Source organism: Sprattus sprattus (genome assembly GCF_963457725.1).
Source record: "Sprattus sprattus genome assembly, chromosome: 9".
Lineage (NCBI taxonomy): Eukaryota > Metazoa > Chordata > Actinopteri > Clupeiformes > Clupeidae > Sprattus > Sprattus sprattus.
In genome coordinates this window covers 25,450,538-25,466,941 of record NC_137928.1, presented here as the reverse complement: position 1 = coordinate 25,466,941, position 16,404 = coordinate 25,450,538, and the positions used below count along the sequence as shown (strand labels likewise).

General features: G+C 44.7%; 1 protein-coding gene across 1 annotated transcript in view; it reads left to right on the top strand.

Annotated features, from left to right (window-relative positions):
• Nucleotides 1–2,153: 2,153 nt before the first annotated feature.
• Nucleotides 2,154–16,404, top strand: part of ppp1r37 (protein phosphatase 1, regulatory subunit 37) — a 55,947-nt gene continuing 41,696 nt past the window's right edge. The window contains exon 1 of the mRNA XM_080845147.1: nucleotides 2,154–4,351. Within this exon, the coding sequence (XP_080701273.1) occupies nucleotides 3,640–4,351 (712 nt within the window). The 5' untranslated portion in view covers nucleotides 2,154–3,639. The remainder of the gene's footprint in view (nucleotides 4,352–16,404) is intronic.

The following is a 16,404-nucleotide window of genomic DNA, read 5'->3' as shown; positions in this document are numbered from 1 at the left end:
ATGCCCTGAAGGAAAATAGCTAAATGATAAGCCCTGCTGTCCAGCATAACAACATTACACAGAGGAACTCAGACATGTATGCTCTAACATGCAAGTGAAATGCATGGAACAAAGAAATCTGGCTAGGCATATTCTTATGAAAAGACACAACCACACCCTGTATAGGACTGAGACACATCCATACACTGTATCGGACTGAGGTGGGTGGAGATGGGGGATGGAGGGGCAAGGGGACTCAAATCTCTGCGTAATAATTGATTACCAAGTTTTGCATATTTTATTTTAAAGCTGCACAAGATGTTTTTTGGCTAAAGAATACTTATTAACTAAAAGCCAACAAACTTGCCTTGCTAACACCAATAACAGCGCAGTAATAACACCACAGCACTGTACTACATAGCAAGAAACTTGGCCTGTACAGACCCCTCTGCAGAGGAAATCCAATATTACCAACCCCTGCAGTTTTCAGTGTAACTCATTCAATTAAAAAACTTTGTTGATCAATTCTTTCATGTCTGAACCATTGTAGCTGACATTGCTATGTTTAATTCAATCAGTAAGAGTTAAGAGTCAAGCCCATTCCCAGGGTAAGACAATTTACTGTGGAGTCACAATCAACTCTGAATGCATAATTAGTCATCATTTCACATTGCCTAGACCTACTGTATGTGATAACATGTACACAAACGTAGCGCACATTTCCACTTTACACACTTCAATAAGGCTTACTTCTGTTCTTATAAAAAGTGCAACATATTCATAAGAGTTAATAGAATCTTGCTGACACTTAAATCTGAATCAATTCTTCGATGAAATCAATTGAAATAAATAAATGAATCTGTCTGTTTGTTGTTTGAAAAACACATTCAATTTTTCTCCTGGTTAGCATATGGCTAATTACACATCATCCATGAAAAGACTGATCCAGTAACTCCCCTGACAACTAAGGACAATCTCTTTAAAGGTAAGTAATGGTAGGCTGAATATATGAATACTCAAACCTTCTGAGGAAATATGAAATTCACATAACAGTTTTAACAGGCTTTTGCAGTCATTTTTGATGCAATTACTTATGGTATCATAACGCTGCTGGGAAATATTCTCATGGCTGCTTACTCCCACTGTCAATGTACTGATGTTGGTACTTTGTGTTTGTCAGCAGAGCATCAGATTAATAATAGAACAATATGAGTTTTATTCCAAAAAGACATTGCTACAAGTCCTTACATAATGCCATTTTGGAAATGGTACATGAATGTGCCTGGGAGAAAAGTTTTCTCCTTGTCTCTCAAGTACTTTCTTACTAAGAAAGTGAGAGAAGTTTAATTTAAATTATTTATTTTGACTTCAATGGATCTCCAGCCAAACAATTTGGTCTTTTTGTCAATCTCAGAGAAATTTTGGTCAGATATTCTAGAGTTCATCTATATATTTTTTCATGAATTCTTTGTTTTGTTTGAAGGTAATGAAGGTATGAACATTAAGGTAAATATTTTATGATACATTTTGTACTTGCTAAATCCCACATCCACAAATGTCATGGTTCCAAACCTTTCTCTCCTGTTTATTTTTTAGAATTATCTCAGTGAATGTGTGGATACCATAAAATACTCAGATAACTCTCATGAGGACTGCACTAGTATATGCAACCTTGTACTAGTATATGCAACCTTTGTGACCTCGCAAGACTTATATTAGAGCATTTTGACTGAAGGTGGTGCTTTGATTTAGTCTTTTAAAAATAGAGCCTTGTTGTCCTTGGTCATTTTTCTCTCTGTGCTTGTACCTCTGACCACTGTGTTATTGATGCTGTATTTTGTATTTCTCTCTTTGTACAAATGTCCTTGTCATTACCTTTCATAGCATTTAAAAATAATGTATGATATATTATCTGAAAAAAAGTAGGCCTATGTTTATCTTTCCGTGCGGACTGATTCGACAAAAAGTATTACCAACGTAATACTGTCGTGCGCTGTATAGATAGTCTGAATACGTTTGGGGTTTTTTTACGATAGAAATATGTATAACTTGTTTGTGGTCTTTCATCAATTTTTGTATTAATACATTTTCAAGCGAAAGTGTTTTCCTTCAGTCGTACCACATCAACTAACGTTATAGACATGACGTATGAACGTATGGACAACAAACAGTAGTTGGACTTGGAGACAGCGCAAGGTGGATCAATTCCTTGTGTGCATTCCTGTGCTGTGTTTCAAGTGGAGGTTGGCGTACGAATCAATATTTTTACGACTGTAACGTACAGTTAAGGAAGAATCAATTGCACGGAGGTGTTGAAATCAGTTGTCGGGAATTAGGCAGGCAGGCACAAGCGTCAGCTAACGTTAGCACTACTGAAACATGCTGTGGACTATGACGCCTGTTTTTCTTTCTGCCTGACCGAGGGTAATGATGCGAAAGGCTTTGGTGAGATGCAGAAGGATTTTTAATGTATTTATCCTTAAACAAGATGGTGGTATGGAGTAAACCCGCAGTGTTTTATGTGGGAGCGCATACCGTGACACTGGCCTAGATGAAAGCTCGTGTACTTTTATCTAGCTAGCTAGGTGTAAATGAAACGGTCTTGGCGCAAGCTAATGCTAACTGACATTATCTAACGTAGCGTTAATGGAAGCACCGTGAACCACTTTTACCCTAGACGGTAGTTAGTCTGCCTCTTACCTGAACATTTTGTATGGACTATGATCGAGCCTAAACAACTGCGTATTGTGTTTTAAAGCAGTGATCTGGACAGCGGAACTACTGAGTTCGGTGTAGAGGCGAGCATTAAACAACACAGCTGGGACTTGCTGTTTATCCTCTATCAGCTATCCAGTAAGTCAGCTAGCTAGCTAAGCTAGCTGGTGATACGCTCTTAACATTAACCTAGTTAGTTAGTGGGAAAACATACGTGTCAGTAAAGTAGCTAGCTGAACAAGTTTTACATCTAGCTAGTGAGCTATGTTAAAGTAGCTTACAGTCTATTCACATTGGTCAAAATAAAACAACTCCAGTGAACTGCAATCACTTGCTATTTCAACTTTTTAAACTGTCCCAAGTTTGCCTATAACTTGTATCTGTTTTCCTGCTGACTCGAGCATTGGCGTGAGTTGCCCAGTTAGGTCACCAAAGGTGTTTGGGCTTTAATAGGGAATCGAACTAGTTTACTAATCACACTCAGACAACGTCAGGCTAGCTACAAGACAACCAAATTATGTCAGAATTTTTTTAGGGTTTGTCATACCTTGTTTGGCACGAATTGTATGCTTGCTTCACTGATTCATTAGCTTCCACTTGTTTATATTGTGAAATAACGTCAATGAAAACTTGATATTTCACATCATTGTCAAATTTGCACAACCGAAGCAAACAACGCACTTGAAGGGACGCTGCAATTTTCTCAAGTAGTTGTGGTAATTGGGCGTGTAAAGCAACTGGATTTGTAAAAATATAACGTGTAGGTGATGATTAAACTCAAGTCACTTGTATCTCAAGTGCATGTAGAAATAGTAGCGAATTTCTTTTGAATCAGTCTAAGCAAAGCAGGCAGCCCGTTGAATAGTTAAATTGAGGGCAACTGGAGCAGGCAATCTACATTTGGCAAAACTCGGTGGTGCGTGTTCCATCTCCCGACATGAGAAGATGAACAGCGAGGAGCCAGCCTTAGATTTGTGCAATGCTAAGAACAGCGCGGGGGAGAGCGGTACCTCTACTCCCGCGGACGAGATCATCCCCAGGAACAGTGGCCTGCGGATGGATGGAGACGCCGCCAAGCAGGGGGTGGACGCGCCCACTTTGGCCAGGTTGACCGCCTGTCCAGATGGGGACATTGAACCGCAGCGGACGAAAGAGAAGTCTGATAGCGACGAGGTAAACGGAAACAAGAACAACGGTATAACGGTCACAGCCGCAGCAGTCGGCTCTGACCTAGGTGACACTTCTGATGACAATAATCACCAGAATAGTAGCGGCATGGTGCCGGAAGCGCCCGTCCCCAGTTTTTCCTTTGGGGACGGCGTGGATGAAGGGGACATGGATATCGGTGTGGATTTAAGCTTAGATGAGACTGGAGTTTTGGAGTCCGAGCCACCGGTGCCCAAATCTGAAAGTGCCTCCAGCAGCGCCGGTGTGAACTCGATATCACGGCCGGGCACGGAACCACCAGAGAAGCCCACCGAACTAGGGCATGGGGATATGGGGCCTTTAAGTCCGTCTCCGACGGAGAACTTCTGCTCCCCAGCTTCTGACCAGGAAGAGTTAGAGATCCATAAACCAGGGGCCAAGAAGGTGACGTTCCCCTCTGATGAGGATATCGTGTCTGGTGCTGTGGAGCCCAAAGATCCATGGAGACATGGTAACAAACTACTCCATCTTCCTCTCTCTTTCTCTCTATTACTCACATACACACAAAGGCAGGAACACACAAACACACACTGACTCCTTCCCCAAAGACAGTGTTGCTTTTCTTTTCTAAGGATTTTGCTCAATATGTCATCCTCCTGAGAAGCCAACACCTGCAAACTCACTTAAACCCAGTCAGGTGTAGTGAGTCCAGTCAGTGCTCTGTGATGCATCAGGTTGTGGTGGTCTTGGGGGTCACTGTGGACTCGTGCATTTATTTGCAGTGCAGGGAACTGGATGGTCGTTGGAAGTGTGTGTGTGTGTTGGCCTGATGCCCACACCTTTGTTTTTGGCACTTTTCCTAATCTTCGATTTAATGTGACTGGCGTGAGATGGCTCCAAACCGAGGAGTGACCATCTCTGTGCTTCTGCAGGCCCTGAACCTGATCCCAGGACACAAACACACACACACACAATCTGCATGTCATCCTGCTCCACCTCCACTGCAATATCACTCTCAAATAGACTATAATTGCTATCTTTTTGCTAGCTACCAGACAAGTGGCATGTGGCTAGCAGGCTGTTTCCTTGCCTCTCAGCTGGCCCCTCAAGCATCTCTTCCCTCAAACATTAGCATTCAGCTGAGCTATGCTACAGGCCTCAAATAACTCTTCTTTCACTCCCTTCCTTCCTCCCTCCCTCTTTTCTCTCTCTTTTCTTCTCTTCTCCAAAACATAAATCCCTCTGGGCTGAAAGCAAACATGACTCATTGAAACCACCAGGCATAGAGGCCTGAGGCGTCTCCTTGGACTTCCTCCCCTTCGGGCCAGTGCTGTGTCACAGTGCCCCGGGCCGAGAAGCCCTGCTGACCCCGCCTGCCCACAGCAACAGCTGTGAATGCTGAACAGTTCATTTAGCGTAGTTGTGCTGTATTTGAATATTCTGGCAGTTACGCAGCACAAGGTAGCTAAGCTAAATTAATAGATGCTCCTCGGGGTGTTTCCTCATCTGCGGGTGTTCTTGGTGTGCGGTGGTGTGGCAGCAACACTCCCTTTGTTTTGAGGTGTGTCCTTAGGGTTTTAATCCCATTCGCACATAAAGGGAGGAAGTAAAAAAAACATTCCTCTAAAGCTGAAAGGCTCTAAGCTCCTTGGCTCTGTCAGGACTGGTGCACAACAACGACAAAAAACTGCTTTACAGGTGTCCGCCTAACTGTGTGCCTGTGTTTGTGAGATGGAGAGCTTTAGAAACACAAATGGAGAGAACAGCTATTGTTTCTATAGTTTTGGTAGGTTAAAAAAAGGCAATCCCAAATCATCTTACTTATTCGGCCAGTAATATATCTACTCTATATGACATGTCAGGACAGTTATTATTACTTTTTGTTGGCCTCATTGGTGGTCATGTGATGTCACAGGCATTTGTTTCCCCCTGGTTTTCTGGTGAAGGGTTATCAGACCTGACCAAGTGTGTCTCTCCCTTTAAATGGTGCATCCTGTTTGTACAGTTGCAGCATCTTGTAAGTTAGACAAGACTTAGAGGATTGTGATAGGAGTGTGTGTGTGCGTGTGCGTGTGCGTGTGCGTGTCCGTGTGCGTGTGCGTGTGTGTGTGCGTGTGCGTGTGTGTGTGCGTGTGTACTTGATCAACGACTCAAAGCCACAACAGGCGCAAGGCTTGTGATGTAGAGAGCACCCCATACACTTCAACATCATATGAAATGGGTTCCTCAGCCTGGGGTCAGTTTAGTGCTGCACTCCTAGGTCTTTAAGAGTAAACAGCCAAGTTGAGCAGTATTTAGCCAGGGATGCTATCCCGCAATTCAGTGGGACACATTCTTCAGTTGCAGCACTCCGTCCCCGAACACTGACTGTAGAGATGACTTTGCCCATTTAACCCGTCTCTGATAGGAAGAGAATAGTCCCTAGGGGGGAGCTGATATCCTGTTCTGCTCTCGCCCCTGTTAAACCATGTGAACTCTCTCTCTCTCTCTCTATCTCTATCTCTATCTATGTCATCACAGTAGAACAAATCAATACCTTATCGTCTCCCCTGTGTGTCGTTCTGGTTGGTGATGATTACTGGGTGGTGGGGGTGGGGGGGCTTTGGGTCACGTGTTCTGTTCTCTTATGTTGACATGATGAGTCATCACTTTGGTGGCAATCCCTTCTTAATAGTGGCTCACCCAGGACCTGTTGTTTAATCAGTTATGAAGGTACAGGGTCACACGCTGGGCACAAAATGGCCTCCTGCAAAGCAGGGTATGTTGGAATGCCAAGGACTCAGGGGGAGAGAGAGGTGCACTGGCCAACAGGTGGACTTTCTTTTCCTCTTCATATGGTTTTTGTTTTTCTCAGTGTTTGCTTTGAGGAGGAAATAACTAGCCATGCCCCTGCTTTGATGTCTGTCTGTCTCTCTCTCTGATAATCTTCATTATTAAGGGGCTCAGTTTAACTGTGTGTGTGTGTGTGTGTGTGTGTGTGTCTGTCTGTGACCATGGTCAGTGCATGTGTGCAGTAGCAGTGGGGACACAGAGGGCCAAGTATGTCTCTGAACTTAGCCGTGGTCTTCACAGTTGCCTGAGTGTGAGATTTCCTGCTCACCTCCCTCCTGTCTTTCCTCACTCCTGTGTTCTCTCTTTCCTCTCTGAGTTCCTCAGGCCTCCCTGTCACCCCCTGTGTCTCTCTCTCTCTCTCTCTCTCTCTCTCTCTCTCTCCCTTTATCTCTTTTTGCACCAGGACCCTGAGGCTAGCACTGACCTGTGGTATTTCTGTCCTCGCTAGCTCCGAGACGCAGAGTCCAGGAACTCCACCACAGCCCAGCCCATCCTACCCTTCCATCCCTCTGCTTCCTCTCACACTGTTTGCCATTGTTGTTGTTTGTGCCACAGGGAGGCTCATGCTGGGGGGGGGGGGGGGGGTTGCTGTGGTCTTACCACCTCCTCCTGCCTCCTTCATGGTCTTTTCAGTCTTTACAGTCTTTTCTCTAACACTCCACGGTTAGAGACCTTTTCTCTCCATGGACCAATAGAAGAAAACATGTGCCTGAGCTTGGGGATCATGGGAACTAATGGGGACCCCTTTAGTCTGGTTCTGTCCGTTGTCCCAGCTTCTGCTTCGTGGTAACGGCTCTTCTGCACCTAACTGTTAATATTCAAATTCACCAGGTATTCTCTAGCCTGGCAGTGTCACACTGTGTGACTAAAACAGAACAGGCGTACAGCAAGGGTACGGAAAGTGAGTTGTGCGTTATGTGAACAGCAACATAACGGTGCCCAAATGTGTGGGGGTCGGAACAGCACGTTCTGTACTGAAGTGTGGAGGAATCGGGAGGTGTGGCGTGGGCCTCCAGCAGTGCTGATGTGTACAGTATAGTGAGACCTATAGCGGGGAATGGGGATCTGTTGCCTGTGTGCTGCTCTGTGCAGTGTGTAGACACTCTTGTTCTGCTGCTTTGAAATGGCACTCCAGGTCTTCTGTGTGCGTTTTGTGTGGGTCTGTGTTTACTTCCTGAACACTGGACAGGTTATAGGTAAGCGTGGAGAAGCGCTTACCTATAGAAGTTGTTTTCCATGTGAATCAACCTCCTTGCTGAAAATGACTAACTACACCCGCTCGGAGGTGCGTGCGTGCGTGCGTGGTTAGTTCACTGCTTTTGGCTGAAATGGCTGACATCTCTTTTAAGCGTTTGAACTCGGGTCAAGTGGCCACAAATTGTCGTTTCAGCCAGCTGCTCAGTTTCCCACTAATGGGGACAGCCTTGCCACACATCAACGCCACCCTCACCCCCATCCCTTTACCCATTCCTCCGCACGCTCTGCGTTCCACTGTTCCCCGCGAGCCCCTTGGACCGTCCGGCCATCGCCGTTTTCTGGAGGCATTCCATTGCGGCCGGCAGAATTCCTGTGTATTTATAGCTGGGTGTGAAGTGAAGGTCCGGGCCTCTAGGCACACTGGCTTCCTCGGTGGACCCTTTGCCCAGTCCCATCCTGGCCCCCGGACAGAAGGACACTTTGGCCTCTGTCTGCAGTGTATGAAATGCTGGAGAGTGAAGATGCACAGAAACTTTGAAAATCAATTGTTCAGCACCAGTTGCTTGGAGCGTCTCTTCCCGGGGCAGTTCAGTGATTAACTGTTGAAATGAATAGAAACGCATTAAGGCAATGCAAAGTGAATTAAGCGTTTGATTTTATGGCATAGCCTGCCTGACATTTGCATAAGTGTTGACAGTGCAGAGTGTAAGACATTTAGGTTCTCTGAAATCAGTTTTATCCTGTGTGTTCTGACCTCCCGTTCTCAGACTTAGCTCATTTTGTGTTTTAATGATGTCATTAGAGTGTGTTCGGCTAAAATAGGGTGAAAGTCATTTTTTTCATAAAGTTTAGTGTTTAAGTGGCCAGTGATGTCATTCACACAGATGACATAAAGGCTGCTTTTGTCTGTTTTTGTCAGAATGCGTCTCCTCATGTAACTAATAGAGTGCACTACTCATGAACTTTCACAATGATTTATTTAGCTGGATTTTTTTTTTGTCTGGAACCGTTTACAACCAAGGCATTGTGCATTTAAGCATTTGCATTTGTAGCTGAGACGTCACACACACTACAACCAAATGGCTATTGATACAAAATCACAAATCACTGTTGACTAACAGTAAGATGCATTCGATCTTTTTTGTAGGCTGTAGCAAACACTATCAATTGCTTTACATCTTAATGGCAGTGCAGGTTGGTCACTAGCAAGAGCCATGTGTAGAGATGTAGAGGTTGATGTCACCAAACGTTCAATGGAGTGCCAGTCTGTCAGCTGGAGTTCATGGCAGCCCTACAAATGATTTAGCCTACCTGTTGTAGCCTAAAGCATTCTTAAATTAGATGTAAACGTTTAGCCAGAATGTAAGGATTGGAAATAATGATATGGCTCAATCCATAGTTTTCTCGCTAGCTACACAGCTAGCCCTAAATGTTTTTTAGCCACCAAGCTAAAACTAGGCAAGCTAATCTGCCAGTACTTTAGAACGCACACTTCCTTTCCCAGTTAAAACATAAAGGCTTTGCTGTTTGTACTGCGGCTATAGGGTACTTTAAGTTGGATACCAGACACAAACCCTGATTCGGTCCATTTGTAACTCTCTGAAAGAGCTGCCAGAGTAGACAGAGTGGTGGTAAAGCAAGTAGTCAACCTATAGGCCCTATATGGATACTGGAGGTCAGGAACTGCAAAATTGGTCTAAAAAGATTGCCAAGAAGGTTGTGGGTACCCTATGTGCAGGGGTTTTCTACAGCCCACCACAGCTTACCAACCACACTGCATGTCCTGAGTGCAGTTGAACCCTTAACTCCAGTGAGTCAGTTACAGTAAAAAACAGCACTCTAGGTCCATAGCCACACACACACCCAAAGAGATTATGCCTGGCAACCACTCCCATGATGCCACAGGGGGCATTGTCACGGTGACCTTGTGGTACTAGCATCTCTGCTTGCCTTACATAGCAGCTAACAATGATTAACCCTGAGCTGTGAGCCGCCCAAGACTTAACATGATCCTCTGCTGTTTAGGACCCGGCTGTCATACACACACACACACACACACACCCCTGTGGGCTGCCACAGACCTAACATTATCCTCTGCTGTTTAGGTATTGCCTGTCTCACGACACGTGTTACTGTATTACTTTAAAGTTGTCTGTTTCCAAGAGTGCAGAGGCCATAGAATTGCAAAGAAATAAAATGAACTTTCTTTGTCCAAGCAAGGTTATGTATAAAGTAGAGAAAAGCTAAATTAATCCATGAAAGTGTTGTGCACTTGTGCTTGATATTTAATTGGTTTTGCTTACTCTCTTACTGGTTAGATGGGCAGTTACCTACTAGCATCCATACCCATAAAGTGTCATCAAGGTCCCTAACAGTGTAGGAAGTTCAATACACAGAAGAGTGGCGATCATGATCCTTCACTAAGCACTCTTTCTGTGCATGAAGCTGATGCTTGTGTTTAATATGGCCACCACTCCGGATCGGTATGGTCACCCTTGTGCCCCCCCTCCATCGGGTCTGGTGCTGTTGGATATTTGCTGAGTTGTTGTTGTCGCTTGGACTGCGCACACTCTCCTTCTGAGACTAGTCTGTGAAGTAGACTAGGGCATAGGGCTGGGCGATTTTTCGATTTCGATTTTAATCGCGATGTAATTTTTTTCTACGGTTTTAAATGAGACGTTCGATTAGACGGCGCCTTCAAAAAAAAAAAAAAAAATCAATGTTTTTACAGACCCGCGAATACAGCGCCGCACGTAACCCATGGGCGTCGCGACAATGTAATGGGGGGGGGACAAGACCCCCTCACTTTTCAAAACAAGTCGTTTCGACCCCCCCACTTTTGCAGTCAAAATAGTGCGTGCGTGACTGCTGGTCTACTAGTCCATTATTCTTTCCATTGCTTCACAATTAAATCCGTTCCACTTTATCAGTGGGGAATACCCACAGCAATATAAATCCACTCCGCGTTTTCCTGGTGTACTACGCAGCCTCATCACGCACGCAGATTCAACTGTCATTCATGTTCATTCATTCTCTGATTTGATCGGAGCGTCGCGCTAGAAGCAGACCACAGAAATGGACATAACGATTTTTTTTTTCGAAGAAGAGGAAAGTAAGTCAGAGTTGCCCAAGTTTTACCTGTAGTGGACAATTGACCGATCGCCAGGGCTCCTCCTCCTAGTTATTGCTGCTACGTCCGACACAATTCACGGAACTGTCAACCTTAAAGCCATGGCAAGTACGGGTACGATCGCTATAACTGTCAGTATGAGTGATGATTTTTGGAGTAATACCTCCGCGGTATCCTCCAGATCAAGCCAAAAGGGACTGCAATATGTAGTGGAAGGATATATCCAAAATATTAAGATCAACAACGAAGTGGACACAACAATAATTGAAGCAAAGGCATACAGGTCTCAATAAAAAAAAAAAAAATAGAAACCCTACGACCTCTTCATTGAAATGCAACCAGCACAACCTTGTAGACTAGTCATGTTATTTCACCACTGGGTAAGATCTGAATACAATATTTCAAGCTAGCTAATAACCTCCAAAGATTATTCTTATTATTTATTCCGTCTCTGGCGAGAGACTCTGGAGGTATGTATGGTGACTATCCTAGCTAGCAATGCTGATGTTACCGTCAGTAACCTTTTGTAAATGTGCACGCTGAGCTATCAAAGCTGGCGATTGCGAACGCCAGCAGCATACATACAAAGTGTTCGTTAAAAGTTCTGTTCAATGTTGTATTAAGCATAAATACAAACTACAAAGTGTTCGTTAAAAGTTTTGTTCAATGCTGGCGTTTGCTGTCGATAGCTTCAACAGCTCTGCGAGCAATCATACAGACAGTAACAGTGACATTTAGACAGGCACATACATTAACATTTTATTTTTTTTAACATGAACACTTTGGTTGGATAGACTAGTTATGTTATTCTAGTGGTAATAATACAAGTATTCATGGACCATAACTGTTGGGGGATTTTCTCTCTCAACTAGATAGTTAGCCATCATGCCTAGCGATAGCTAGCTGGCAGCAAGCAGCTTAATTTACTTTGGAGCAGACTATGTGTATTTTGCAATATATTTAGTTGGGTGTGGGGTGACCACACTGTTTAATACACAGCTGGCACTTTTGCGCCTGTGTTTTGGGCTTTGGGGAAGCGGGAAAAAACCGACGTATCCCTCTAAGCTCTCAGGGTACCTCATGTCATACCATTACCTACAAGTCCCATAGGCACACTGTTTAACCACGCTGCTCAGACCTCAAAGTTGTCGGACCTTCTTCTCTTAGTAGCCGTTGCTAAGGTATGATTGGGCAAGGGCCGTTCTAGGGAGGAGTTTCGCGATCGGTCAATTAAGGACCACCCAATGGACATTATCTGGCTATAATCGTATTGTTATTGCCATAACAACCGTGAGCTAATCTGGCGTTAACGTTAGCTAGCTAATGGCAGTTTTTCTAACGACAGCAGCGACTAAACACACACTCACCAAAGAAGATTTTTTTTTTTTTTTTAATGTGTCACTCACTTGTATACCTCTCTTTGACTCACGAAAGATGATGTCAATGCCACAATTAATAAAATGAACATTGGTGTGCTGGGCATGCTGTCAAGCTTTGCCATGTATGAAAACTATTTCCCCTATGTTAACCGTTTACTTCTGGCAGCTTCCATCCTTAAAGACTATGGGTTTCAATACACATTTGGCCATTTCTGACCTGAACAGTCATACTTTAATGAGGTGGTCAGTTTGAATGTAGCCAACATAATTATCAGGCTACCAAACCTATATCAATTGTGATATGCTGATAACATGATTTACATCTCAGAGAAAAACATGGTAAAATGCACCAGAATGCGGGAAATTGCATGTACGTTTTTCAAAATGTTCTGGAGGGGGACCACCAGACCCCCCGCTGAAACATGTCCCCCCCACTTTCAACTTGTGAGAAACAGTATTGCACAATTTTTTGTTTCATTGCAGAACAAGTTAAATGCACTTCATGTTTTTCGTTGTTGTTTTTTAAAGCTGCTAGAAATGTGTTATGTGAAACCTAAGAGCTTGTTAAGCTGTTTTTGTGTATTACATTTGTTTTTGTGTATTACATTTTCTTTTTTACCAGAAAATTAAAAAAAATATACAAAAATGGTGATTTTGTTCATATCGTGATATAAAATCGAAATCGGAAATTTTTGGGGAAAAAAATCGAAATATAACTTTTTCCCATATCGCCCAGCCCTACTAGGGCATGAATAGGGGTTACTGTGGCTGAGACTTAAAAGTGTGTGTGTGTGCGTACGTGCGAGTGTGTGCTGGAATGTTAGTTACCCAGCCGGGCAGCAGTTGATTAGGGTTCAGTCCCAGCAATGGTGACTTTGTCATCCGGAATGAAGCACCCTACAAGTCAGAGCCATTTATGTTTTTATTCCTCACTCACTCTCTTCCTCTCAGGTTCTGCTTTTTATGCATTGTTCTCTTTAGGTCTTCCCCTGCTTGTGGGCTCGATCATGCTACACACACACACACACACACACACACACACCCCTTTCTGTTCCTCTCTTGTGTTTAGAGGCCCAGTCCACGTTTCAAGCAGATCACACCCAAAACTCCTTTCAGGAAATCCTGATCTCGCTCTCTCTCTCTCTCTCTCTATCTCTCTTTCTCTTCTCTCTGCGCTCTTGGGAGTAAACAAGATGGAAAACATGAATGAAAACAACATGATTAGTAATGGAATTAATTTATCGATCCATTTGGTAAACCTCCCTATAAGGGTGAACTGCCAGTTCTGTTTTTTTTGTGCTTGGTCTTCTCACTCTTTTTCTTCTCCTCCTACCAGTTGTCATTTTCACCCTTCCTCTCCTCTTTCATCCTTTTTTTTTCTCACCTCGTCTTTACTTGCAGATGCTCCCATGCTCTCACCACCTCTTCTGAGAAGCCCCAGCTCCAACCCTGCCAAACACACACACACCTTCTCTCATGTACACTTACACACTCACTCATGTACACACACAAGCACACAAAAACAGCCCTAATAGTGAAGGTGTGTTAACACCTCAACTGCTGCCAGATAGAACAAGAGCCAGGGAGCCAGAGATAGAGAAAGAGTGTGAATAAGAGAGAGGTGGATAGAGAGAGAGAGAGAGAGAGGGGAAGAGATTGATGTTTTAGGAGACACAAGTCTGCCTGCAGCTTCTCTTCACTCTCAGGGAATCTGTGTTGTGCCAGTTGGAGGATGTATCAGTCTCTATCATTATCACAGTGTGTGTGTGGGGGGCTGTGTACGTGCAGTGTGAGGCTGTGTGTGGCTGTGTGCCGTGTGTGTGTATGAGTGTGAAAGAGCGAGCAAGTATACGTCTGTCTATGAATCTGTGTGCACCTGAGAGTGGCTGGCTGTGAGCGATTTAAAGTCAAATAAAACTTTGCCAACAAATCCAGATGATGGAGCTGACTGCTGAAAGCTAGCATGATGTTCCTGCTAGCCTCTCAGTCAAGGTCGGAGTAGAGTTCACAGAACGCCTCTGAAGGTCAGCCACAAATCTTGTTTTCCCCCTCTGTGTGCGTGTGTGTGTGCGTGTGTGTGTGTGCGTGTGCGTGTGTGTGTGTGTGGGTTCACTAAGGGTTAAGGCCACTACTGTAGCTCTGCCTCAGGGTCTGTTTACTCTTTGCTCCCTGCTTTGGCTTGGCAGCTCTCTGAGAGAGCACTTAGTTTATCACAGTTATGGCTCTCCTCGCTAGACCTGTGTGTACTGATAAGCATATCGCTAACCCTCGCGCTCTTAAACTCCTGGACGCTTTGTAGTTGGCCATCTCCGGTTTCACCTTCAAAAACCCGCCAATTTTGCAAAGGTGTTGTTAGGAACAGGATTCGGTTAACTGAAGTTAAACTGAAGGTCGGCCTCAAAGACCACAGCCATAGGATTTCGCCTCCTTCTGTCTTGTGCAACATGCAAGCTATCACTTGTTTGAATCGGAGTCCTTGCTCTGTGCATACCAGTATTAAAGCAGTCCCACGTTTGGACCAAAAGCATTAAGTACAAGGTTACACAAGACGATCAGCCCTGGGGCGTCTGACACATTTAGAAACCCCAGCTGGCCTTCATCACACCAGGTAAGAATCCACCCCTGGATTTGAAGTTCAGCTCACTGCAGTACTAAATCTGCTGCACAGGATTGTGAAAAGACTACCTTGCCTGACCTGTGCTTTGCTGAGAGCTCTGTCTGGAGCACTCAACTGTGAGTGTGTTATAGTATAGTATAGTGTCATGTTATAGTATGCTATAAGGTAGTGCATTGCATATTGGAATTCTAGTTACCTCAGGGAATGTAGTATAAGTCAGGTGTGTGTGTGTGTGTGTGTGTGTGTGTGTGTGTGGTGTATGGGCACGGCATGTGTGTATACGTGGCAGGAAAGAAAGTCCAGTAACGGCTGGCACTCAGCAGTAGCCCTGCCCTGCATGCATCCTGGAGCCTGCTTAGCCTGTTCCTCATGCCACACCATGTCTGATGACACAGCCATACTGAGTGCACACACACACGCTTACACACACACACACACCTCTGCCCCAACCTGCCTCAGGGCATCTCTAAGTGAGTGAGTGACTGAGTGAGTAAGTGAGTGCATTGCTTGGTGTATATGTTTGAGCCACAGTTGCTTCTTTTGCTGGTTCTGCACTGTGTGTCCGGGTGTGTGTGTGTGTGTGTGTGTGTGTGTGTGTGTGTGTGTGTGTGTGTGTGTGTGTGTGTGTGTGTCTGGGTCTGGGTGTGTGTGTGTGTTTGTCCGGGTGCCTGTAATTAGGTTCTGAGGCGGTCCTGTTAGGTGGGGCCTTGTGTTAGAGCAGCTCAGACATTTCAGGTGAGCATCCACTCCTCTCGTCTCCTCTCCTCTCCTCTCCTCTGCAAACAGCTGTGGCCTTCCCTCTTCACGGAGAATGAGAACAGCACAGCGTGGGGCGCTGTAACTGTGTGGCATGCTTCACCTGTCCACACCTGCCACTGTACCTCCAACACACACACACACACACACACACACACACAAAAGCACAGCAACAATAGAGCTGCTCCCACGGGCTCATCCTCATCTCTCTGTCCCTCTTTCTCTCTCTAAAGCAGGTCTTTTGGCATGACTGTGCAACGGTATTGCCAGTGGTCATATGAAAATAATCTTTTGTAGAAGTAGATAATGTGAAACACGATACGATTTAACTGTAACTGTCTCTCTAGCTCTCCCACCTTTCTGTTTTTCTTCCTCTTGTTGCTCCATTCCTCCCCTCTTTTCTTGAGGTCGTGTTGCATACCCAGCTCTCCATTGTGCTCTCCCCCTCTACTCACTATCAGATCCTCCTTTCATTCTGCCTTTCATCTCTCATCACCTTTTCATAGCCCTGCACTCTTGGCCTCAACTTTGTTTTTCTCATTTTTTCCCACCTCACTCCATTGTACTCTCTCTCTCTCTCTCTCTTTCTCTTTCTCTCTTCCTCCCTTTGGCTGTCCCTCCCTTGCTCGCTCTCTCTCTCTCTCTCTCTCCCT